At 35.9% G+C, this 23,988-nt stretch overlaps 2 protein-coding genes and 2 pseudogenes across 2 annotated transcripts; 1 reads left to right on the top strand and 3 right to left on the bottom strand.

Annotated features, from left to right (window-relative positions):
- The first annotated feature begins 1,025 nt into the window (after nucleotides 1-1,025).
- On the top strand, nucleotides 1,026-3,504 carry LOC145613331 (dynamin-related protein 4C pseudogene; annotated as a pseudogene).
- Nucleotides 3,505-3,596: 92 nt separating this feature from the next.
- Nucleotides 3,597-7,198, bottom strand: LOC145613332 (glutathione S-transferase L3-like). The gene is made up of 10 exons (XM_081668417.1): nucleotides 7,041-7,198; nucleotides 6,864-6,938; nucleotides 6,110-6,170; nucleotides 5,914-5,997; nucleotides 5,294-5,392; nucleotides 5,100-5,202; nucleotides 4,914-4,990; nucleotides 4,093-4,200; nucleotides 3,900-3,980; nucleotides 3,597-3,783 (listed from the first exon to the last, which is right to left on the bottom strand). The coding sequence occupies exons 1-10, from the start codon at nucleotides 7,049-7,051 to the stop codon at nucleotides 3,775-3,777; spliced, it is 708 nt and encodes a 235-aa protein (XP_081524543.1). The 5' UTR covers nucleotides 7,052-7,198; the 3' UTR covers nucleotides 3,597-3,774.
- A 6,752-nt stretch (nucleotides 7,199-13,950) lies between these two features.
- Nucleotides 13,951-16,193, bottom strand: LOC145613988 (dynamin-related protein 4C pseudogene; annotated as a pseudogene).
- Nucleotides 16,194-17,083: 890 nt separating this feature from the next.
- Nucleotides 17,084-22,870, bottom strand: LOC145613308 (endoplasmin homolog). The gene is made up of 15 exons (XM_081668393.1): nucleotides 22,709-22,870; nucleotides 22,114-22,234; nucleotides 21,872-22,025; nucleotides 21,681-21,761; nucleotides 21,481-21,592; nucleotides 21,214-21,340; nucleotides 20,978-21,116; nucleotides 20,244-20,361; nucleotides 19,953-20,146; nucleotides 19,658-19,873; nucleotides 19,404-19,569; nucleotides 18,875-19,013; nucleotides 18,625-18,775; nucleotides 18,116-18,520; nucleotides 17,084-17,500 (listed from the first exon to the last, which is right to left on the bottom strand). The coding sequence occupies exons 1-15, from the start codon at nucleotides 22,773-22,775 to the stop codon at nucleotides 17,258-17,260; spliced, it is 2,433 nt and encodes an 810-aa protein (XP_081524519.1). The 5' UTR covers nucleotides 22,776-22,870; the 3' UTR covers nucleotides 17,084-17,257.
- Between the last annotated feature and the right edge of the window lie 1,118 nt (nucleotides 22,871-23,988).

Consider the following 23,988-nt stretch of genomic DNA (forward strand, 5'->3'; position numbering starts at 1 on the left):
ACATTAGATCGCTTTCCCAAGCGGCCAAGCCCGCCCAAATTTTTTTAAAATCGGGTCGAAAAACTGCGTAAAACCCGCCCAAAATCGGGCCAGACCAACAACCCGAGCTCACTTTGATTAGCTCTACTTTTTTCATTTTTCATATATTTTTACTAATATATGCAAGTAATTATACAATTGAGGTCAAATTACTACATTGACATGTGTGTCAATCATTCTAAGACATAGATAATACAAATAGTGTGTAAAAAATGTAAATAGTAGGAATCAGAGGTTAAAAAAAAAAAAAAAAAAGGTCTTGTATTTTCTTGTATGTAAGGTATATATAAAGTAGAAGTGAGAGCTGAATTTTTTTAAAATGTCTAAAAGTGAAAAAACACGTTGAACTTTTGAGAGCTAAGGGAGTATATTAAAATGTGGACTATTGAAGGGTCCTAAGAACTGTATTTCTTCTAATCTCTTCCTTTCTATTATGGATTATTTGGAAAGAAGGAAACCGAATAGTTTTTAGTAAAGACTTTTCTTTGTTCCGTGGAAGTTTTGTTTGATCTTAAAGTTTGTGTGGAGATTTCCATAAAATTTCCTAGTTACTATGTGTGTATGTTAGACACAAGCTCTCAATTTCAAATGAAAAAAAGAAAGTATCATGTTACATGAGTCATGAGATGTCAAATAATTCACACCATAAAAGTGTGGCAAACAATTGATAGTTTTTAAAAATATAAATATATAATGTCATGACGTACATTATCTCACCAAGTTGTCTCTTTAAATTTGTTCCATGCTACAAATGATTATGAGAATCCATCTCCTAACTCTCAAATTCATTAGATTTAATCCCATTGAAGTCTCTATCATCAACTCTACCCAATTTGAATTGATAAATACTTCATAAGTAAATGTACTTCAAACGGGGCAAACAAATGGGGATATATAGAGTACTTGGCGTTTCCTTAATAGAAGGGTATGCCAAGGCAAAACCTTAAAATAGTGTACGAACAAAGCTAACGACTTCAAGAGTAAGCAAATCACAGTTCATCCAACACACTAAAATTTACAACTTCAAGAGTAAGCAAAACACAGTACTGTAGTTGACTTTAATACGACTTGTAGTCAATTAAAGTCATTTTTATACCAAAAGTTAGTCCTACTACCTTTTCCAGCCTTCATTGCAATTTCCACAACCTTTCTAGTTCTCCTTGTTATTAAATTAAACCAAAAAGACCTCTATTTAAGCATCCACCCACACCCATAATTCCTCAATCAATTCACTATATTCTTCCTCTCACATTTTCATTACTAAATTTCCTCCTCAAAAATTAAAAAATGGAAGAAACCAAAACACTAACAGTAATCAAGTCTGATGAGCATCCCCTGCAAACCAAGTACCCACCACTAATCTCCTCCTACAACAGCCAAATAAGACCACTCCTCGACGCCATTGATGACCTCCGTCACCTTAATATTATGAAGGAGGGTATCCAACTGCCCACCATTGTTGTCGTGGGTGATCAATCCTCAGGAAAATCAAGTGTCCTCGAGTCACTTGCTGGAATCAACCTTCCACGAGGTCAAGGTATTTGCACTAGGGTACCTTTGATCATGCGCCTTCAGCATCACCCCAGTCCTACTCCAAACCTGTGTCTTGAGTACCTCAACAAGTCTGTTGACACAGATGAGCAAAACGTGGCAGAATCCATTGAATCTGCCACGTGGGAGATCGCTGGGTCTGGGAAGGGAATCTCCCACACCCCATTGACTCTTGTAGTCAAGAAGAATGGTGTGCCTGACCTTACTATGGTTGATCTCCCTGGTATTACCCGGGTGGCTGTACAAGGCCAGCCGGAAAACATATATGAGCAGATACATGATATCATAATGGAGTATATTACTCCAGAGGAGAGCATAATTCTGAACGTGCTTTCTGCTGCCGTTGATTTCTCTACTTGTGAGTCCATTCGGATGTCACAGAAGGTGGACAAATCAGGGGAGAGAACTCTGGCAGTCGTCACCAAGGCAGATAAAGCACCTGAGGGGCTTCTTGAGAAGGTCACCACTGATGACGTGCGAATCGGATTGGGATATGTCTGTGTGAGGAATAGAATTGGTGATGAGACTTACGTAGAAGCTAGAGCAGAGGAAGTTTCCCTGTTTCAGTCTCATCCCCAGCTTTCGAGAATCGAAAAATCGATGGTGGGGGTTCCAGTGCTTGCTGAGAAACTCACAGCAATCCAGGCAACTAGCATCGCAAGGTGCTTGCCACAGATTGTGAAGCAGATCAATGACAAACTAAACTCTAGCATTACTGAGCTTAATAAGCTCCCTAGCTCTCTCTCCTCTCCTGCAGAAGCAATGACCGCGTTCATGAAGATACTGGGGTCATCCAAGGAGTCTCTCAGGAAAATCCTTGTCAGAGGAGAGTATGAAGAGTACCCTGATGACAAAGAAATGCACTGCACAGCTCGACTTGCAGAATTCCTCAACGACTTCTCCTGTAAACTAATGGACAAAGAAAGGGTTGATAATGATGATGTGGATGAAGATTTTTTGGTGGAAGAGATTCGAGTTCTTGAGGAGGCGAAAGGGATCGGGCTCCCCAACTTTGTCCCTCGTGCAGCTTTCCTCAACATTATGCAAAACAAGATCAACCAGATATCAGTAATACCAGAAGATTTTGCTTGCAAAGTTTGGGATTATGTCGAGAAGATTGTCCTCTCTGTTCTAGGACAACACTCTGAGAATTACCCCCAGCTAGCATCCTCAACAAGGAGAGCTGCTCAGAACATGATTCTGAAAATGAAGGGACAATCATTGAGTAGAGTGAAAGAGATAATAGAGATGGAAAAAGTTGCTGATTATACTTGCAGCCCAGAGTACATGGTGAAGTGTAACAATCTTATGGAAAACCTAGCCGAATTCACTAAAACTGTAAATGATACAAGGAAAAGGAGTATGGAAATCGAAGGCATGGGGGAAGTGGCAGTTCATCATTTGCGAAAGTTTGAAAACATTCTGCAGCCAGCCTTTGAAATGAAAATGAGGGTGACAGCTTATTGGCAAATTGTACTGAGGAGATTGGTGGATTTTATGGCACTGCATTTGCTACTGAGTATTCATAATCTGGTGGATAAAGAGCTTGAAAATGAAATTATTGGTGAGCTGATGGGTAGTCCAGGTCATGGTAGCGGCATTGAGAGGTTTCTGGAAGAGTCACCAGCTGTTGCCGGAAAAAGAGAGAAGCTAAGCAAGAGTGTTGAGTTGCTCAAGAAATCAAAGGACAAGGTTGCTAATATTATGGACAGGATTGCTGTTACTACTAGTAGCTAAGTGAATCTAAGTCCAATGTCATAGATATTTAAATTGCGTAAAGTCCTATGTCAGTCTGCTATTTGTAAGCCCTCCTGTAATTTTTAGGCTTTCTTTCAGTGTATGAATGATCTGGTATTGCATCTAAACCTTAAAACAACATGAAGAGATAATAAACAATCCCTTTTTTTTAATAAATATGGTGTCTGATATCTGTAATGAAATCCATGTTTTTGACATGCAAGCATGTTTCCCCACAGTTTTGACTATAGAAGGTTTAGTTAAGACTGTAGAGTAAAAACATGACTTCATATGATCATATCCAATATCTATTTAAATTGAAGCATAGGGAAGTTAAATAGCATGATTATTACAGTTGGTCCGGTAAGTTTTTTCAAATAGCTCTTCGCTTTATTCAAGAAGAAAGCAGCCGGGTAATGCATCTCAGCCAACAAGAAAATGGGATCTTCACAGTCCCTGTGCGCAAGATTGTAGGACATCTCAGAAGCAAATTAAGAAATTAAATGTCTCAAAATCCTGAGACAACAGCCTAATAATTAGGTCTTAAAGAAGTTAAATGGTTAATGCCTTACCAAAACACGCTTCTTGAAGGCAGAGGTGAGTTCATTGATATCCCATTTGCTCTGTTTGTAGGCATCCAATTTGTTCAGTTCCTGTATGTATGTTTCAGCATTAGAACTAAAGAAATAAATTCCACATTTGCAAGCTCACTCGATTAGCATATCATTGCTGCCTCATTATCATGAACTGTAACAAGGATCATACCTCAATCCATGTGCCTAACTTAGGCCTCCCAGATGTAATATCATAGTTCTTCAACTCTAACAACAGCGGCTGGAACCTTTCTACAAAGGGAGCAAAGGCAATATCCGCCTGAAATGAAATTTGGTTTGTTTAAATAGTTTGATCCTCAACGAATACAGAGTAGCACTTTGAGACACTAAAGTATTTAAAAGCAGGTAATGTGATCTGTTCCTGTAGCACTGTAAGCTACTACTTCCTCAGTCCAATTATTATGCTGTATTGTACAAACTAATAATATTGCAGCTTAATCAATTAATATATGTCAACCTGGGGACATGAAGCTCAATGTAAATGATGCAATGGAAATACTAAAGAGAAGACACTCTAACAAACAATGCTAAATTTAGGTTGTCACTTTTGTGATTTTAGGCTGTGGACATGGGAACTTCAGTTTTTATGGAGAAAATACATTTGTTCAGTTAGCTCACATTCATTGAGCTTCATCATTGTGTTTTCATATTCAACTTACAAATGGAAACTTAGTTCAAATTCAACTTACCAAAGAAAGGGCATAATCAAATTGTGGCACATTCAACAAAAATGAAATTACGATCAAGCTATTGTTGAATGCAAACTTCAACAGTAAAACTCATTCAGAATGCTAAATCAGATAGCATCATAGCATGCTACTTCAGAAAGTAAAAGCATATGATAACTAATTTCGTATACGGGTAATATTTAATCAACTCACTAGATCAATCAACTTGTTCTATTAGATAAATCCACAGAAACTAGCATAAAATGGTGTTCAACTCGTAAGGAGTATTGTTATCTTAACTTACCGCACTAAATTGGCCCAGGAAGAATGGCCCATCATCAAATTTAGCAAGAGCCTCTTCTAATTTATCAAGTACAGCAACTGCAAAGGTAACAGAATAAAGAGGGATTTCTTCGCATTAGGAAACATAGAGAAGCTTAATAAATAAATAAAGTAAAAAAAAAAAAAAAAGGAGGCCTTCAATCCGTACTCATTTCACTGTTAGGACCCCCTTTGAGATGAGAAAGAACAGCTCCACCAAATGTGCCAGCATAGGCCAATAACTCCTCCGCAAATTCTTTTTTAGCAGGATCCTGCGTGCATTAATTTACATGAAATCCCAATTGGAAGGTAAGCTAGGACTGGAACTTCAACAATCCATGACATGCAAAGAGGCTCACTTACATCAGGGAAAAGCTTAGGTCCATCAAAGTGGCTATCAAGATATTTCAGCAAATCAAGGCTCTCTCCCTTCACCTCATTGTTGTGCTCCAGAGCAGGAACCTATATTGAATAATAATGCAAAATTATCTTCTTTGATAGAAAAGAATAGTAGATACTGTAACGCCCTTGTCTAGAATGCTAAGATACAAAAACAAAACACAAATTCTGCAGTGAGGAAACATGTTTATTTATCGACTTGGAAACAATTTACTGATCACATTTTCTTTACCCGGAAAAATGCACCAAAGATTATTTATTTCAATTAGCTACTAAAAATAATTCTAGCCCCGGGATTCCTCACTTGAAGGCTCTTTGTTAGGAGTGATAAACTACATACTATTATCTAAGACAAACTAAACGCACGGAAAGAAAAAGTGAGCTAGCAATAGAGCAGGGATTTTGAAATGTTTAATCATTTTAGACTGTGATCACTCCATTCTATGCATAACCATTGTCTTCTGTCAAAGAAAGCACTTAGCAATTAAGCATATGCTGCATAGCAGCAATTCGAGCAAGATAGTGAGCAGTATACTGCAATCCATTAAATAGACTTCCGTTACTTGATCAGTACGACGACTTACCTTAGCAGGAGGGTAAACATCCTTATACCATGTTGGTTTATCATCTAAACTTATGGGGACCAATTGGATTTTATCCTGCAACCCCTGTAAAGTTGCAGAACAAATGTTACAAGTCAAGATAAACAGGCTACTTAACATATCTCCGCGGAGTTAAATTTGACCTGAAATAAATAATGGAAGAAGATGGAAAGCAAACCTTGTAATTTAGGCCAATCCAGACACGCTGAGCATAAGGACATGTGTAGGCAGTGTACAGCCTGATAAATTGAAGTTCCAAACATAAATTATGAAGTTGTAATCATCAAACCAAATTGGCTAAACCTAAACTGTACAATCATCAATGGACAAAACTAGAGGTGCCAATTCAGGTGTCCAGGTTGGTGAGGTCGGGTTAAGTCTATTTTAAGCTCGAGTCATGCTAACTTATTGTGTCCATGCAAGTCAAAATCTGTATCCGGTTTTTTCTGGGTCAGTTTCGGGTTGAGTCGGTTCAGGTTTTGACACCTCTAGACAAAACCTATATCGGCCAAAGCTACACCGAAATCAAATTGAATTTTCTTTACCCAAATTTGACTCAAACCAGCTTAACCCAATCCGAAGGAGCATATTTAACAAATCAATATAAAACTTATCAAGGAATAGGACTCCTAGAATTGGAGATAGAGCCTCTTGATTCTAGTTTATTTTTCAAATAATTGAAACCTAACTCACTTAAAAACTTAATTTCGTGATTAGAGGTCTAAACTGTGATGTTATATCAAAAATAAATAATTTATGCTTAACACGTGCGATCGAAATTAATTAATTAATAATATTATGAATTAAGAATAATAGATCAAGAGCACACGACAAAAATTCTCCAGAAATTCAACATCATCACCAAAAAAAAATAATTAAAAATAGAAACACAAAATTAAGTAAATAACAAGAGAGAAGGAGAGAAAAAGCACCTGGTGGTTCCGTCGAAAAGAGGAGGTTGCGGCGAATTTGAATTAAGAGTTGGTGGAAGAGCAACTTTAGCGCCTCTATAAACACCATTAATTAACAAAAATTTGAATCAAAATTACAAATAAAATGAAGAAATTGCATGCAATTTAGCAAAAATGAGAAATAAGAGATATTCTTACGATTCAGCCATGGCAGAAAGCTGACGACAGGGATGACGTATGTAGCACCTTCTGGCTTTGGATGAAAAATAGGGAAGATTCAAAAAGAGGAGAGTAGGAAGATGAATGCAGACATGAAAGAAATTTATAACCCCAACCTGTAAGCTGTGTAACGTCTACACATAATTCCAGAATTCAATTCTTTAGTCAAATCCCAAACAAAACGTACGTGACACATGTCAAGATTTTCTTTTTTCTTTTTTTTTATTTTTTTATTTTTGGACGGGACCTACAAGATTACAAGATTAGTGTAAAGTACTTCTTCCGTCTCAAAATACTTTGTGTTACTCCCGTATTCATTATGGTTACAACTTACAAGTAAGAATTCTTCGTATCACGGAGTATTCTATATTCATTGCGGTATGCTGGTATTCATGTATAGCAGTTGTTGTACCTAAATTTTTACTACAGGTTCAGATATTTGTAGGTTGCTAGATCGCAAGTCACATGTTGCTAGATTACAGGTTACAAATCGCTACGTGATCAGCTACCTGGTTCTATGTATTCAACGAAATCAAACAAAGATATTTCCAAGGAGTATTCTAATAGATTCCAAGTTTGAACGAAATCAAAATTGTTATAAGCTTTCCTACAATCAAGGAGGAGATATTTCCCACCAGAAATAAGTCAATTGGAAAAGTTAAATGAATCTGCAACACAAATAAGTCCACATTCGTTGAAGACCAAATCAAGGAGTCAAACTACTTCTCCTATTTTCATGGAGGACATTCCCATTATTCTCCAACTAACCAGCAACAAAGAAGAAGTCAAAAGGCAATGGATAAGCACAAAGAGAACATGGCATGAATCTCGGAGCTGAACCTGGCAGCTAACTCCTATTTTCAAGGAATCATTAAAGAAGTTGTTACAAGACTTTAAAAGCCTCCCCTGTTATAAATAGGATGGAAGACCATTGTAAAAACACAAGATTAAGCCTTAGGCATTATATTCAATAGTAGTTCTTGTCAAAAAAAAAAAAAAATTATATTCAATAGTAGTTAATAATTAGCCCTAAATTACAGGTTCGTTCTTGATCACAAAACAACCTGTATTGTACCTGTAATTTATTCATAAACTAGTAGATTGGTGGACTCAACGCCACCCGTAGTTTTTACCCTTATTCCTGTGGTTTTCTGCGTCATTATCTTGTGTCTCTTCTTCCCTTCCCCTTTGTTCATCTTTCTTAGGTTATTCACCCCCATTCTTTGAACCTACGTTGTCATTTATATTCTTATTAATCTAGTTGTTGTCATATTGAACCTGGTCGAATCTAGCGAGCAGATTTTGGCCTAAACAACAATATAGATGTAATGATAGGATTTGCATTTCACAATCATGAGATTGTAGGATCAAACCCCACTAGAATACTAGAGGCACTTTGGGGTGGGGATTCTCTTCTTTCGAAGTGCTTAGTCCGCTAATTTGGATCAGGAGAACCTGTGAGAGGTTCTAGCCCGATAACGCCCTTCTCCTTATCAACCAAAAAAAAAATGTATAAATGTACTACTCTTGTTTTTTTAAGTGTCTCAACTCTCAATTTGACTAAATATGTATGTAATGTTTGACCAATAATACAAGTATTTTTAATATTTTTACTGTTATTCATTGTGGTATTCAATGTGACTAAATATCTATGTCATTACAGATGCTTGACCAATAAAATTTTATTATCAATAAGTTTAAGATTTTACTTGTAGTTCTTTGGGATAAGTATAAACATTTAATACATTTGCTAATTTGGTACTCCGTATTAATTGGAATGCATGAAAAATTTACACTTAAATTAGTGTAATGAATGTTATATTTTCATTTGTTTTCTCAATTTTTAGCTCCTTTATACTCCCTCCGTCCCCAAATGATAGTCCCTTATGGCTTATTTTTAGTCCCTAATTGATAGTCCCATTTGCTTTTTTCAAGTACCATTAATATCAATTTTTTATCAAAACTTCCACCAATTACAACAATATTTGTGCAAATTTAACTTTCCCATGTAAATTTTGTTTTTCAATGTACTTTTATTACTTTCTCTCTCTACTATTTTACATACCCAATGTAAATTTATATTATCAATGTAATTTTATTACTTTTATTTAAGTTTCTTAATTCCCGTGATTTTTGCCCATAAGGGACTATCATTTGGGGACGGAGGGAGTATTAGTTTTATATATATCCCCTAAGAGCTATGTGTAACATTTTCTTAAAATAAACACATGTCTTTTTGGATTTGATTTACATGTTCTTTGTGTTTGACCAATATATACGTTTACTTTGTATACTTGTACTTACACTTCCTCCGTTTTATAATACTTATAACACACACTATTTCACGGTATTTAATATAGGTGAGCCTCAAATGATTTTGGGCCTGTTGGAGCTGAACTGAACTGAACCAATTGGAGCTGAACTAAACTGAACTGAATAGAGCTGAAATGAATTGCTTATGAGAGAAGGAAATTAGGAACTGAACTGAGCTAAGGTGAAATGAATTGAAATTAAGTTGAAGAGAACAGACCCTTGGTGCACTTAAAATGGAGTTGAGAGATAGTTAGGAGTACTCTCTCCATATTTTATTATTTGTTCCACTTTCCTTTTACGGTCGTACTATATTACTTGTTCCACTTTCTTTTTTGGAAATTTTTAACTTGAGATGGAGGGAGTACTTTCTACTATTCCTCCTAAAACTTCGTGTTTGGAGAAATGGAGCAAGTTAATAAATTACAGATGAAGTGTAATTTAGTGGACCATGAACTTAAAAATAAAGATAATAGTATAATTAACTTTAAAATAAAAAAAAAAAAAAAAAAAAAAAAACTTTACATTTAGGGCCTGTTCTCATTGACTGAACTCAGCTGAACTGAACTGAATTGAACTCAGTTGAACTGAATTGAACTCAACTGAATTGAACTGAACTCAACTGAAATGAATATTTTATAAGAAAAGGAATTAGGAGCTGAACTGAACTGAACTGAACTGAGCTTAATTTCAATGTAAGAAGACAGGCCCTTAAGGTGTTGCAACTTGCAAGTATATTATAGCATCTTCATTCTAGGAAAGTGTTACAAATATTAAAAAAAATAGAGGAAGTATAATTATTTTTTTATATGAACCATGTTCTTCTATGTGCAAAGATTAAATATGTTACTCCCTACTTGTATCTTTCGTCCGTTTTTTTTAATACTTGCAACACTATTTAGGCCCTATTCTTATCACCTTATAAAAATAATACAAGTATTAAGTAAAAATAATTTCAGTTCAGTAAAAATAATTTCAGTTTAGTAAAAATAAGTTCAATTTAGTAAAATTCAGTTTTCTTTAAGAAGAATTATGCTCCCTCCATGTTTTTTTAAGTGATACATATTGACCGGCACATAGTTTTAGGCAATTTAATTGACTTAAATAAAATAAGAGGTAAGTGGGGTAGTGGAGTATTAAAAAATTGTTAAAGAAAGATAGTGGGGTTAATAGTTTATTGAAAAGTAATATATGTGAGAGGAAAGATATAATAAAAAAAGTAGTAGTGGGTTTGGGTGGGAACCATGAGAGGAGAGAGATATAATATTTTAATGTATTGTTTTGCCAAAAAAAGGAAATGTATCACTTAAAAAAACACGGCCGGAAATGGAAAATGTATCACTTAAAAAACACAAAGGGAGTAATAAAAAATCAGTAAAAAAATAATTTTAGTTCATTAAAATTAATTTAAGTTTAGTAAATATAATTTTATTTCAGTCTAAATAATTTCATTTCAGCAAAAATAAGACGAAGAGAACAGGGTCTTAGTATATTTCAGCACGGATCACACTTATTTAATTGTTTCTCTTCCCTTATTGTTTATCTCTCTACGAATGATTTGGCCAAGGTAGGAAGCTTACGACAGGGATGACATGTGCATCTCCGTCTTATTGTGGACGAAATATTGGGAAGATTCAGAGAGAGGAGTAGATAAACAAAGGCACAAATGAAAAAATTTATACCCTACATTGATTTGCGTCAATTATCTCCAAATTGAGTAGGAATACATTGATAATTAATAATATTAATTCCTCCGTTTTTTAATAGGTGTAATATTTTGACTTTTACACTATTCATGTATTTCGCTATGACTGTTTATAATTAAATAAAAATATAGTCATGTGGGGACTTGTTAGATTCGTTTCGACTTATACAATTTTAATATCAAATGTTTATAATTTTTACATCGATATTAACGATTAAAAACATGCATCAGCAAGCGTGAAAAGAGAACGAAGTGTTGCAACTATAAAAATAGAGGAAGTATACATCATTCCAAAAAAATCCTTTACTTTATTCAAACCTCCCAAAAAACACAAACTTTTAAAAAAATCGGGTGTACAACAATTATTGTACATCAATTTTAAATATCTCTTAAAGTGATCAAAAGTTACCCCTAAAATGAATAAAAGTTACCCTAATATGTATAAAAGTAACCCAATACAAATAAAATAATATATGTTTTATTGGTAAAGAATCACATTTTAAATGACTAAAATTCAATTATTAGTGACTGAAAGTAATTTTATCACCCTTATAAAACTTTTCTTGTTCTTATATTATAAAAAAAATCATATTATGTTCAAAGTTACCCAAAAAAGGCAAAAAATTACCCTAAATTGACTTAAAGTTACCCCTATACTGCTCGATGTACACTAATATTAGTGTAAACCAGATGTATACAAAAGTTTTTGCCCAAAAAAGGCCCTATCTTAATCAAAAAGTCTAATCTTAATATTACTTCTTTTTTTTGACACAAATCTTAGTATTACTTCAACTTCATTCCTAAACTTCAATAAAGGGAAATTCACTTTCTTTAATTGCTACCTCCGGTGCCGCAGTCAATGCTGAAAAGTTAGGTAAAATCTAGCCAGATTAGTAATTTACAACATTTAATCTTTTGTTCTTAAGAAAAATAAGAAAACATTTTATCTTTATTATGTAGTTTCTTAAACATATTTTTTATTAGGTAATTTCTCATAAATTTTGGGTTTTATCAGGTAATTTTTTACCAAAAATCCTAATGTATTATTTTAGCTTACTAAAGAGAAAGTGCAATATACTTGAATACATGAAAATTCTTCTCTTTTGAATGCATTAAATTACATGCCTTTGACTTATACTCCTTATCTTAGGGTAGTGAGTGCATAATGGAATCAAACTAAAAATAATAAAATAAAGAAACATAAGTAAAGGCAAAACAAATAGTAAAAGAATCTCTTCAAAAAAAAAAAAAAAAATAGTAAAAGAACTCACAATCTTTATATATGGGAAATTGATTAAAAAAAAAAAAAACTCACAATTGATGAGAACCTGAAATATAATCCATTCTATAAAAATAAGATAGTACAAGGTATCCTAAAATAATAGGATTGTGGTGAATCTTACAATTACTCTCGGTATAACTCACAAAGGAGTAAAGTAAATAATAGTGGATTTGGTAGATTATAGGTGTGTAGAAAGTCTAGAAACTCCAATCGTGATTACATGGAGATCTAGGTAAAAACCTCTCTAAACGATGGTTGGAAGGATCACTTAAATAGTGTATTGAGAGGATTGGGGTATTGGAGGATGATATGGGTGGGTTTACTAGATTACATACTCTCAAATAATACCCAACACCTTATTTATATGTGACGTATGGAGGTGAAAGAAGTGTGTAAAAACATCTATACATACATGCTCCCAAAAATATCCACATAAATCTAGAAGCTTCATGTAATCATGTTACACATGAAAATCGGGCCACACTAACCCAACACTTATACCTCTTCCGGTAGATCCACACCGTACTCGATTCTTGTAAGGTGATACACACTAGCTAACAGCCCACCCGGTGCGACATCATAAGCACACTAAGAACGTATATAATTGTAACAATATACATATAAAATAATAGCAATGGAATGCCAATCTTCGGGCTTTATTTGTAAAGTGGGCAAAAGATATGAATGTATCTTGATATTAACACAATGGTCGAATCAGCTTCTTCTGGATTGTTTCCTAGCTACTGTGCTTTCTTAGAATTATATCTCTCGAGAGACATTGTGTCATAGTGTCTGAATCAACAAGTCCCTAGCAAGAACTTACCAACATTATTAGAAACATGCCTGAAACAATTTTACTCTGTACACAGCTAGCAGTAGCAAGGCTTTCATTTCCAGTATGAATTGAAGCGGACATATAATATAAAAAACTCATTAACATCACAAGAGATGAGATCCTGCCTAGCATATTTTCTGAGGTATGTGTAGAATACGTTTACATTCTATTGAAGAACAAATTCAACCAAATTGTATAGACTGAGAGTGAGACTGAGAACCTGATAGAACACAATCCTGACTTGTATAAAAGCTCAAGTTCAGTTGGTCAATTACGAGTAACGAATAAGTGAGTACATTGCACATGTTAGTGTAGAGTGTAGAGTGTAGAGTCCCGTTCTTTGTTTCAGTAATATGTAGGTAATCAGGCTTCCAATTAAGACCAAGCTGTTCATGGAAAGGGCAAAACATAATTCTTAATCAAGCATATAATAAAAGTAAATAATTATAAAGCAATGACCAAATTAATTAGTGATGTTGATAACCAAAACCTAGAGAACAATACAGTGGATATTTTCCATTTTGAACACATGATAAACATTCATATATGTCAGAAACATGGCTTACAACTGTTACATGTTAAGTTACAAGCACAAAGTTGTTCACAAACTAATAGATTAAAGCTGCATATCTTACATAATAATAATATGCATTACCAAAAGATAAGACTTAGAAATTCAAGCAACAAAAGGGCATACAAATTAGTAGACTAGTAAGCATAGGTTAAACGAGACTAATTAGTAGTTACTTCCATTCATTTATCTGCTAGTAGCTATAGTAATCCTGTCCATGATTGTAGCTAGCACATCTTTGGACTCTTTGAGCAACTTAACACTCCTGCTAAGCTTCTCCCTTTTTCCGGCCACGGCAGGCGACTCCTCCAGCAACCCCTCAATGCTGCCACCATAACCTGGACCACCCATCAGCTCACTAATGATCTCGTTTTCGAGCTCCCTATCAACCAGGTTATGAATACTCAGTAGCAAATGCAGTGCCATAAAATCCACCAATCTTCTCAGCACAATCTTCCAATATGCTGTCACCCTCATCTTCATTTCAAATGCTTGCTGCAGTATCTCTTTGAACTTCCTCAAATGCGCAACTGCCACTTTCCCTATGCCTTCGATACACAACTCAGTCTTCGTCGAATCTCTGACAGTTTTAGTGAACTCAGGCAGCTTAGACATTAGTTTGTTACACACAACCAGATACTCAGGGTTACAAGTGTAGTCACCAATTTTCTCCATCTCAATGATTTCCTTCACTCTCTCAATTGATTTCCCTTTCATTTTCGCAATCAAATTATGAGCAGCTCTTCTTGTTGAGAATAACAACTGAGGGTAATTCTCAGTGTGCTGTTCCAAAATAGAAAGAACAATCTTCTCAACATAATCCCAAACTTTGCAGGCAAAATCCTCTGGTACTGCAGATATCTGTTTCACTTTCCTCTGCATCATGTCGAGGAAAGCCGCTTGAGAAACAAAATTGGGAAGCCTGATTCCTTTAGCTTCCTCAAGTACCTGAATTTCTTCCATTAAGAAATCTGCTTGAATTGCAGTTGTTTCTTCGTTCATCAGCTGATTCGAAAACTCGTCGAGGAACTCTGCCAGACGAGCAGAGCAGTGCATCTCTTTATTATCAGGGTACTCCTCATATTCTCCTCTGACAAGAATTTTTCTGAGGGACTCTTTAGATGATCCCAGCACCCTCATGAACGCTGTCAATGCTTTTGCAGGAGAAGACAGAGAACCCGGAAGCTTATTCAGCTCGGCAACACTCGAGTTCAGTTTGTCATTGATCTGCTTCACATTTCCAGGCAAGCATTTCGCAATGCTAGCAGCCTGAATCGCAGTAAGCTTCTCAGCAAGTACAGGAACACCTACCATCGATTTTTCGATCCTCGAAAGCATAGGATGAGACTGAAACAATGCAGCTTCTTCTGCTCTAGCTTCTACATAACTCTCATCACCAATCCTGTTTCTAACACAAACATAACCCAACCCGATCCGAACATCATCAGTTGTTACCTTCTCAAGCAGTCCCTCAGGCGCCTTATCAGCCTTTGTAACAACTGCTAGAGTTCTCTCCCCTGATTTATCCACCTTCTGCGACATCCGAATGGATTCGCAGGTGGCGAAATCGACAGCAGCAGAGAGCACATTCAGAATGATGCTCTCCGTTGGAGTAATGTAGTCCATGATAATATCATGTATCTGTTCATAAATATTATCCGGTTGGCCGTGAACGGCCAACCGGGTAATACCAGGGAGATCGACCATAGTAAGGTCGGGCACCCCATTTTTCTTGACCACAAGAGTCAATGGAGTGTGGGAAATTCCCTTCCCCGAGCCCGCAATCTCCCACGTGGCAGACTCGATAGACTCTGCCACGTGTAACTCGTCCGTATCTACAGACTTGTTAAGGTACTCGAGAGTAAGGGTCGGGGTAAGAGATGAGTGGTGTTGAAGGCGCATGATCAAGGGTACGCGAGTGCATATCCCTTGACCACGCGGGAGGTTAATGCCTGCGAGTGACTCGAGTACGCTTGATTTGCCTGAGGATTGATCGCCTACGACGACAATGGTGGGGAGCTGGATGTCTTCCTTCATGATTTTTAGGTGGCGGAGTTTGTCAATGGCGTCGAGGAGTGGCCGGATTTGGTGGTTGTAGGAGGAGACTAAGGGTGGGTTAATTGTTTGGAGGGGTTGTTGTTGCTCATTAGACTGGATTATTGCAAGTGTTTTTGCTTCTTCCATTTTTGTGATTTGTGAGTTATGGTTGTAATTTCTTGTAAATGTTTGTAAAATGTTGGGAGTGTGGTTAAATAGAAGAGGAGCTTTATGTTTTGTGTGTGAGAAATGAAAATGTTAAAGAGGTAGGAAAGTTGGATAAAGTATGGTAAAAAGTTCCGGAAAGGAAGGGAGTAACTTATCTGATTTTTACAGTTTACTGTGTTGTTGAGTGTTGAAGAGTGTTTGATGACTGCAAGCAAGCAAGTCATATAGATATGCAAAAGATTTTGATAAGACATTCCTACACTACTACATATTGCAGGAAAATGGCATGCATCTTCAGAAATCAGAAGTAATGATTCTCAACAATTGTGTAAAACTAATGTACTCCGTATCTTTTAATTGTCCAATGGAAAATGTGATGCTTAATCTTGGGTTTCCACAATTAAAAATGTAAAAGGGGAACCAATTATATGTTGCCACATGGCTTTATTAGCCTTAATGACTAATGGTGTTAATGTCCGTTAGTCATTAATGGCATGTTGTGACATTTTTGTTAAACTGAATGGTATATGGTGTATTAGAAGGTTTTCGATGGTATATGGTAAATTAAGATTATGGTGAAAATAATCCGTTTTTCAATTTTTATTTTCAAGCTTCACAATGGCACTCGGTGGTCGTGGTCTCTTTTGACGTAAAGAAATAGTGTTGTCTTAGGGAATGGTTAAATGATGATGAAACTATTGCAATAGTACTGTACTATTAGTACATAAGGTTGGGTTGGCATGGGGTGAGTATGGTCATCTAGCAGAGGTGATGGTAGATGTCAGCAGATTGTAGAGACGACGATGGCTTGCATGTGGTGGCGACTTGGTAGGTGTTGAGATTGGTGAAATAGAAGGTGAACAGTATAAAATTAGAGGAATGTTGCAAAGGGACTTTTATCTTCTTTTTTCCTCACCATGTTCTCAAACTCCTTACTATTGTCAAATCTTTGTTCACTTTTATTTTACCTTTCACTCAACTAGAATTTACTTCTTCCTCCTTAGAGCCTTAGAGGCTAAGTTTCATACGAATGCAATGATCTTACGCAAATATGTTCTAAACAGGCCATGGCCTATGAACAGATTGAACACAGACAATGAGACAAGCCATAAAAACTCCTGAAAAATTCTGGTCTACTTCTAATATTACTATGTTGACTGAGACAAAATTCTTTCCATTATGTTTACAGAATTCTAAAGTGAATTTTCTTTTGCGACGGTAATCAGAAACTCAACAAGACAGAACCTTAAGGCCCATGATATGATCAATCTAGTGGCATTTAAGTCATCTATAATTCGTCTTTCACACCGTCAGCTTCTTCCTTGGGTGAGGAATCATCCTCCTTAGTTTCGACTTCAGGCTCCTCTGTGTCATCTTCTTCCTCTACGGCTACATCAGGGCTAATGTTGAGGCTGGACTTCACAGAATCATAGACACGAGAAGCAAAATCCTTTGGGTCGTCCAGCAAGAAGCCACTCTCAAAGAGAGCTGTCTGATACATAAGCCGTGCTGTTTGCTTGACGTTGTCATCCTATATAAAAAGTTGGTAGCAATATTTAGTTGATAAGTCAATAAGAACAAAAATTTAACAAACATTGGTCAAAACTAATTAGCTTTCTGATGCATTCCCATCCAAAAAAATAAGGGGAGATTGCAACAGACATGAATGTAGAGATGAACAAACCATTTTCAATCAAGATATGTTTTGTTAATTTGGATGAGGAACAGAGACTAGCGACAAAAATCAAGAAGATCAAAATATGACATGGCATAGGCAGTCACTAGAGTGGTAAGGATTCATTATTTCGCACAACCACTGTTCCACTAACACACCCCCACACACGCCAAAATAAATGAAGGAAAATAGGGGGTGATAAAAACCCATATCAGATATGGTTGCGTTTAAAAACAACAGAGGGGCATTCTTGAGGAGGTGAAATTAGGGGCCATTTTTGAGGAATCGTGGAAATACAGAGGGAGATTTTGGGGAAGGTTGAGGTGATATTGGATTGTTTGAATCAAATAGATTTGGGTTTATACTTGCTAAGTTGCTATGAGTTTATACCCTCCAAGTTACATTATGCATAATTATGCCCATGCCATGATATTAAACATGTCAAAGAAAACGAGTTTTACAAGATCTTACCTCTGGATTTGTCGCCACTCTCTCTCGGAGCTCCTTGACAATAGGGTGTCTAGGGTTGATCTCAAGAACCCTTTTACCACGCATATATGCTTGCTTATTAGCATCACTGAGTGTTTGCGATTGCATGATTCTCTCCATGTTTGCACTCCACCCAAATTTCGAAGTCACAACAACACAAGGAGTGTCTGCTAAACGGTTGCTTATCTTGACATCATCCACCTTCTCACTAGCAAGAGTCCCTTTCCACCACTTAGTCAGCTCCTTGTAAGACTCCTTGATCTCCTTGTCTTTAGAGTCCTTGCCCAGTTTCAAACCCTCCTTGGAAACATTTTGGAATTTCTTGTCTTCATAGTCCATAAGGTATTGCATCAAATACTCATCCACAGGATCAGTGAAGAAGATGACCTGAAGCACAAAGAAGTTCATTTACAAAACGGTTCATAGAGTATAACCAGAAGCTGAAAGGACAATCCATATCAAAGCAAAGGTTAACAAGTTTCATTGGTTACCTCATAGCCTTTCTTTGAAAGCCTTTCAAGGAATGGGGATTTTTCCAACTGCTCCTTGTTGGTACCTGTTATGTAGAAGATATCCTTCTGGCCAGATTTCATTCTTGAGATGTACTGGTCAAGGGAAGTCAATTTTCCATCGGACTTTGTACTGTTCAAGAAGAGAGCCAAATTAGCAAAATTGTTCCATATAGAGATACATGACAACCATATGTTCTAAGGCAGTAAAGCCTTGATTTCAGTAACTTACGTCTCAAATCTTAGAAGCTTGGCCAGACGGTTTCTGTTAGTGGCATCCTCTATAATTCCAAGTTTGACTGACTTTCCAAATTCATTCCAGAACTTTGTATACTGACCCTTCTTCTCATCATCATCAGACTTCTCAACATCTGTAATAGAGATTTTTTCAAAAAAAAAAATTGAGATTTTAGGCAGGCAGCAGCAAAGAATGTGAAAAATGGCAGTAATTAGAGTTAATAATTTATCTCATACAGACAGATGTAGCTCAGATTATTTGTGAGATTGATATATAATGCTGGATTATGTATATATATTTTGAAACCGTCATTATACATCTTGTAATATGTGCTAGTAAAGCCCCCAACTCCTAATCAAGATAATCAAAGAGTGTTGAAAAAGAAGGATTTGGGGGGGGATCCTTCAGAGTTCAGAGAGATGGCCTCTTGATCAACCAACCCATTCTAAGGCACAATGAGTTCAAAATAGCCTTTTAAGTATGATAATCAGCAGAATTATAGAACATCCAATAATCTACTTACCCTTCTTATCCTTGCCATCATTTTCATCAGGATCCTCTTCTGCAATCTTGCGAATCATATCAAGGGCCTTCCTTATCAACTTCTTCTTGATTGTTTTTAGACTGCTGTGCTGTTGAAGCATTTCTCGTGACACATTGAGTGGAAGTGTGTCCGAATCAACAAGTCCCTGGAAATAAAGATAGCATCATCAGAATCATGTAAAAAACAATTTTAGAGTCAAGCTATTACAGAACCAGTTGCAGTTCTTTCATTACCTGCAAGAAGCTGAGATACTTGGGCAAAAGCTCATCAAATTCATCGGAGATGAAAACTCGCCTAACATATAATTTGACACTGGCTTTGTTGTTGTTGTAGTAGCTCTCATACAAATCTTGAGGAGCTTTTGGAGGAACAAAGAGAACAGCCTTGAACTCAACATCACCTTCAGCATTAAAGTGACTCCACGCCAAAGGCTTTTCATCACCAAAATCCTACACGACAAATATTTGGACACCATTAAATAATGGGTACCTTGCAGAATACAAGCCCACAAGCTAAAATTATGCTTACCTTAGCCAAAGAATGGTAGAATTTTGTGTACTCCTCATCAGTAACCTCCTTTGGATTACGTAGCCATATGGCCTTCACATCATTCAAAAGTTCCCATTCATTAGTTGTTTCTTTGATTGTCTTTGTTTTTGGTTTCTTCTCAGTTTCCTCATCTTCCTTATCTTCTTCAGATTCTTCCTCAGAACTGCTTTCAGCTGTTTTTCAGCAGTCGCAAAATACAAACATTAGTCTCCTTCAAACTAGGAATTAAAACAAGTCAAATCATCACAAAGTGATTTAGAAAATGCATACTGGTTTCTTCTTCATCACTCGTGTCATCGTCATCTGCTGGAACCTCTTTTTCAACTTCCTTGGTTGCCCAAAGATAAATGGGGAAGTTAATGAATTCGGAATATCTTTTCACCAAATCCTGTAAATCACAACAGCCATAAACCAAAATTAACCAACATTTGAATTGAACGGATCCGCAAAAGACAGTTCCCAGATTACAAATGCATGACAAAAGCCAGAAATAGTCCAAATTGAGAAAGTAGTTTGATGTAACAGCAGGAGTGAAAAGAACCTCCAGAAAGAGAAACGATCACAATATTAAAGGAAGAAGAAATATTGAAATAGATAAATACCGAAATGGAAAAATGCATAGTGATAATTATGGGAAAATAATGCATCAACACTGACAACAAAGTCAGGCAAGGGCCTACAAGTCTACTTGCCTAAAACAGAATTCAGAAGAAAATGCTAATATTAGATGTGTGACAAAGATGAGAATACAACTAAAGCATGTAACTGTGAACTTGAACAAATCACACAACTTTGATCATTCTCATACTAGAAAAAACTTCCTTCAAAGTAGATATAGGATTATAACACTACCACATACGGTGGAAGGAACAAAAATAGTGTACAACAAAGCAATAGTTTCAGTTTGCCATTCTCAAGCTTCTCTGGATAACTCCAGTTAGATGAATAAAAGTAGCTATCATATTCATAAAAGTATAAAAGGGAAACAAAAACAGTACACAAACCTTCAATTTGGCTTCTTCCAAGTATTCTCCAGCTTCCTCTCGAAGGTGCAATCTAATCTCGGTACCACGACCTAGAGGTTCATTCCATGTGTCCTCAGAAATAGCAAATTGCCCATCAGCCTTTGATTCCCATACATGTCTGGATAACAAAGATTCACAGGTATGAGCAAGAGTACAAGCAATTGATATTCAAATATGCGGGGACTTAAATGCAAGCCTCGAAGGCTGAAACTCACTGTTTGTCATCGTTGTTTTTGCTGATAACTTCAACATAGTCAGCAACAAGATAAACAGAGTAAAACCCAACTCCGAACTGCCCAATCAAGTTAAGGTCTCCACTTGTCTGCATCTTCTCCACAAAGGCTGTATCAAATAGTAGACAATGAAATCAGTCTTTTTCATTCACATAGCATAAACATTTGTCCAAATTGAATATGACAGAACATTTTTTTCCACATATTGATAATACAAAGGAAGATTGTAAACTGTAGTAAGTTGTATACCTGAAGTGCCAGATTTCGCAATGGTCCCGAGGTTCTTAATAAGGTCCTCTTTTGTCATTCCTATACCTCTGTCCCGAATAGACAAAATCCTCTTCTCTTTATCCAATTTAATCTGTAATTGTTGTATAACAGGTCAATTACCATAACCCTTGTATACATACACAATAAAAAGAGACAACAAGTAAACACCAAAAACTCACCAAAATTTCAAGCTTTGCATTGTCACCTTCGCCTAGGACCTCTTTATCAGTGAGTGACAAGAACCTAATCTTATCCAATGCCTGAAATTGCACCCCACAAATGCTCATTTAGTAAAAAAGGACAAGGTATCGAAATTTCAAAATAATAGATTATGAATATGGTAAACAATGGCAGTGATCAGGACACTTACATCAGAAGCATTGGAGATAAGTTCTCTCAAGAAAATGTCCTTGTTACTGTAAAGAGAATTGATAATGATATCCATAAGCCGAGAAACCTCAGCCTGAAACTCAAACTTCTCCGCAGTGTTGCGAAGCGTCTTTTTCGACATTGATTCCGACTCCCTACAATCCATAAAACCCTCACAATCATCAGCAAACAGCTCAAAAATCCAAAAAAAAAAAACAAAATCAAATAAAAAATGAAGTTAACCTTTTAACAACATCCGAATCAGTTGATAATCCATGAGGAACTGCTCCAAGGCTATCCTCAATCTTAGGTGGATTCGCTAATTCATCCGAATCCTCTTCGGCATTCGCGTGTATATTCCTACCTAAATAAACCAGATCCACCATTTCTCAAATTCAAATTCATACAGAATATGCGCAACATTCTATTAAATGTATCAAACTACACAGAAATTCAAATTCATAGTGAAAATTTGCGGCAACAATCAATATATTCATCGGATCAAAGCAAACATATATTCATAATCACACTTAAATGTACAGCAATGCAACATTAATCTAGCAATAATGCGAATCAAAGTATTCAAATTCATACTAAATTCAACATTAAACTAGCTATTACGCAGATCAAAATACATATAAATTCAAATTCATGCTAAATATCTGCAACATTTATCAGATTATCAAGCGAATCTCGTATATTGATTCAAAATTATATCGAAATGTGCAACATATATGAAACGATTAAACGGATCAAAGTACATAAATCAAAACTCATATCAAATCTAATTACATTGATCAAATAAAACGATAATCAAATCAAAATCTTCGTAAAATACCTTGATCTGGAAGAAGAAAGAGGAGGCATAAGAGAAAAAGGAGGGACGTAAGAGTCCATTTCTTCATCGTTAATGGTTACCAACTGGAAGTTGTTCTAGTAGCTTCCACACTCACTCACAGACTTGATAGTTTTCTCTCTCTTCTGTGATTTCTAAATCTTATGTTTTGTTGTGGGGAATGTGATGTGATTATATAAACTGGGATAAAAGAAGGAGGTAGGGAGGTCACGTGACCTATGAGGTGCCACCGTATCATGTGGTCTGATTGGTTAGAAGGTGACACCGTGGAGGATCTGACGGTTTATCTTTGTACCAGAGGACGTGGCTATGTGTGATTGGCTACTGCTACTAACTTAGACGTGGAGAATTAATTGAGTTTTTGATGTGAGTCAAGTCAGCTGTATGAAGACTTGTGAATTTTCCGCTTACTTTACAATTTTTGGACTTGTGAATTTTATTGTTTGGTTAGAGGTTTTTTAAGATGAAAAATCTCATTATACATCCATTCAAAATACAAGGTTGTAAAAAACAAATAATACATTGTATACAAATTATAAAGTACAAAGTCTCCCTCGAAAGAAAGGGTTTTCAATCTCCAAGATTTATCTCCTCGATCTTTTCGGGGGAGAACTAGTTTTGAATCCATGATACTAGGGGCCGTTCACATTTATTTAATTTCAGTTCAGTTCAGTTCAGCTCCTAATTTTCCTCTCACATAAAATATTCATTTTAGTTTTCAAAAAAAATATTCATTTTAGCTCAATTCAGTTCAATTCAGCTCCAATCTGTTCAGTTCAGTTCGATTTAGCTCCAACCATTTCAGCTTAGTTCAGTAAATATGAACAGGCCCTAGATCTAATGGATTGTCGTGAAATTATTTTGTTAGTAAAAAAGTTATAAAGTTTCCAAATACAGACAGATGAATCAAAAGGAAAACATTATCACCGCTACAGAGGATCGTTAGATTGTCTCTCCAACAAGGCTGTATTTTCAAGCGATATAAGCGGAAGATGTTTCGCAATGCAAAATCTACTAAGAGATCGTATTTTTTATGAAGGAAAATTTTATTTGATTCAATATCTTATGTATTTGTTAACGTTGAATCTCTATTGTAGATGTCGTATGACTTTTAATTTATTAAATACTAGATTAGTCCCGTGCGGTGCACGGTTTTAACAAAAAAATAAAATTAAAAAAATTGCAGTATAGAACTACAAATACAAATAATCTTTTCAAAATTGTTACTGTATAAATTCATGAAGGTGAAAATCCTAACACAA

This window comes from Chenopodium album, chromosome 25 (genome assembly GCF_948465745.1).
Source record: "Chenopodium album chromosome 25, dcCheAlbu1.1, whole genome shotgun sequence".
Taxonomy (NCBI): domain Eukaryota; kingdom Viridiplantae; phylum Streptophyta; class Magnoliopsida; order Caryophyllales; family Amaranthaceae; genus Chenopodium; species Chenopodium album.

Coding starts and splice junctions, on each gene's coding strand:
- LOC145613332 (XM_081668417.1), bottom strand. Junction 6,171..6,863: donor CTTTTCGACGGAACCACCAG/GTGCTTTTTCTC, acceptor TCAATTTATCAG/GCTGTACACTGCCTACACAT. Junction 3,981..4,092: donor AGTTAGGCACATGGATTGAG/GTATGATCCTTG, acceptor ACATACATACAG/GAACTGAACAAATTGGATGC.
- LOC145613308 (XM_081668393.1), bottom strand. CDS start 22,775: ATGAAGAAATGGACTCTTACGTCCCTCCTTTTTCTCTTATGCCTCCTC. Junction 22,026..22,113: donor GATTCGGATGTTGTTAAAAG/GTTAACTTCATT, acceptor TATGGATTGTAG/GGAGTCGGAATCAATGTCGA. Junction 19,570..19,657: donor AGTATCTCAGCTTCTTGCAG/GTAATGAAAGAA, acceptor CTTTATTTCCAG/GGACTTGTTGATTCGGACAC.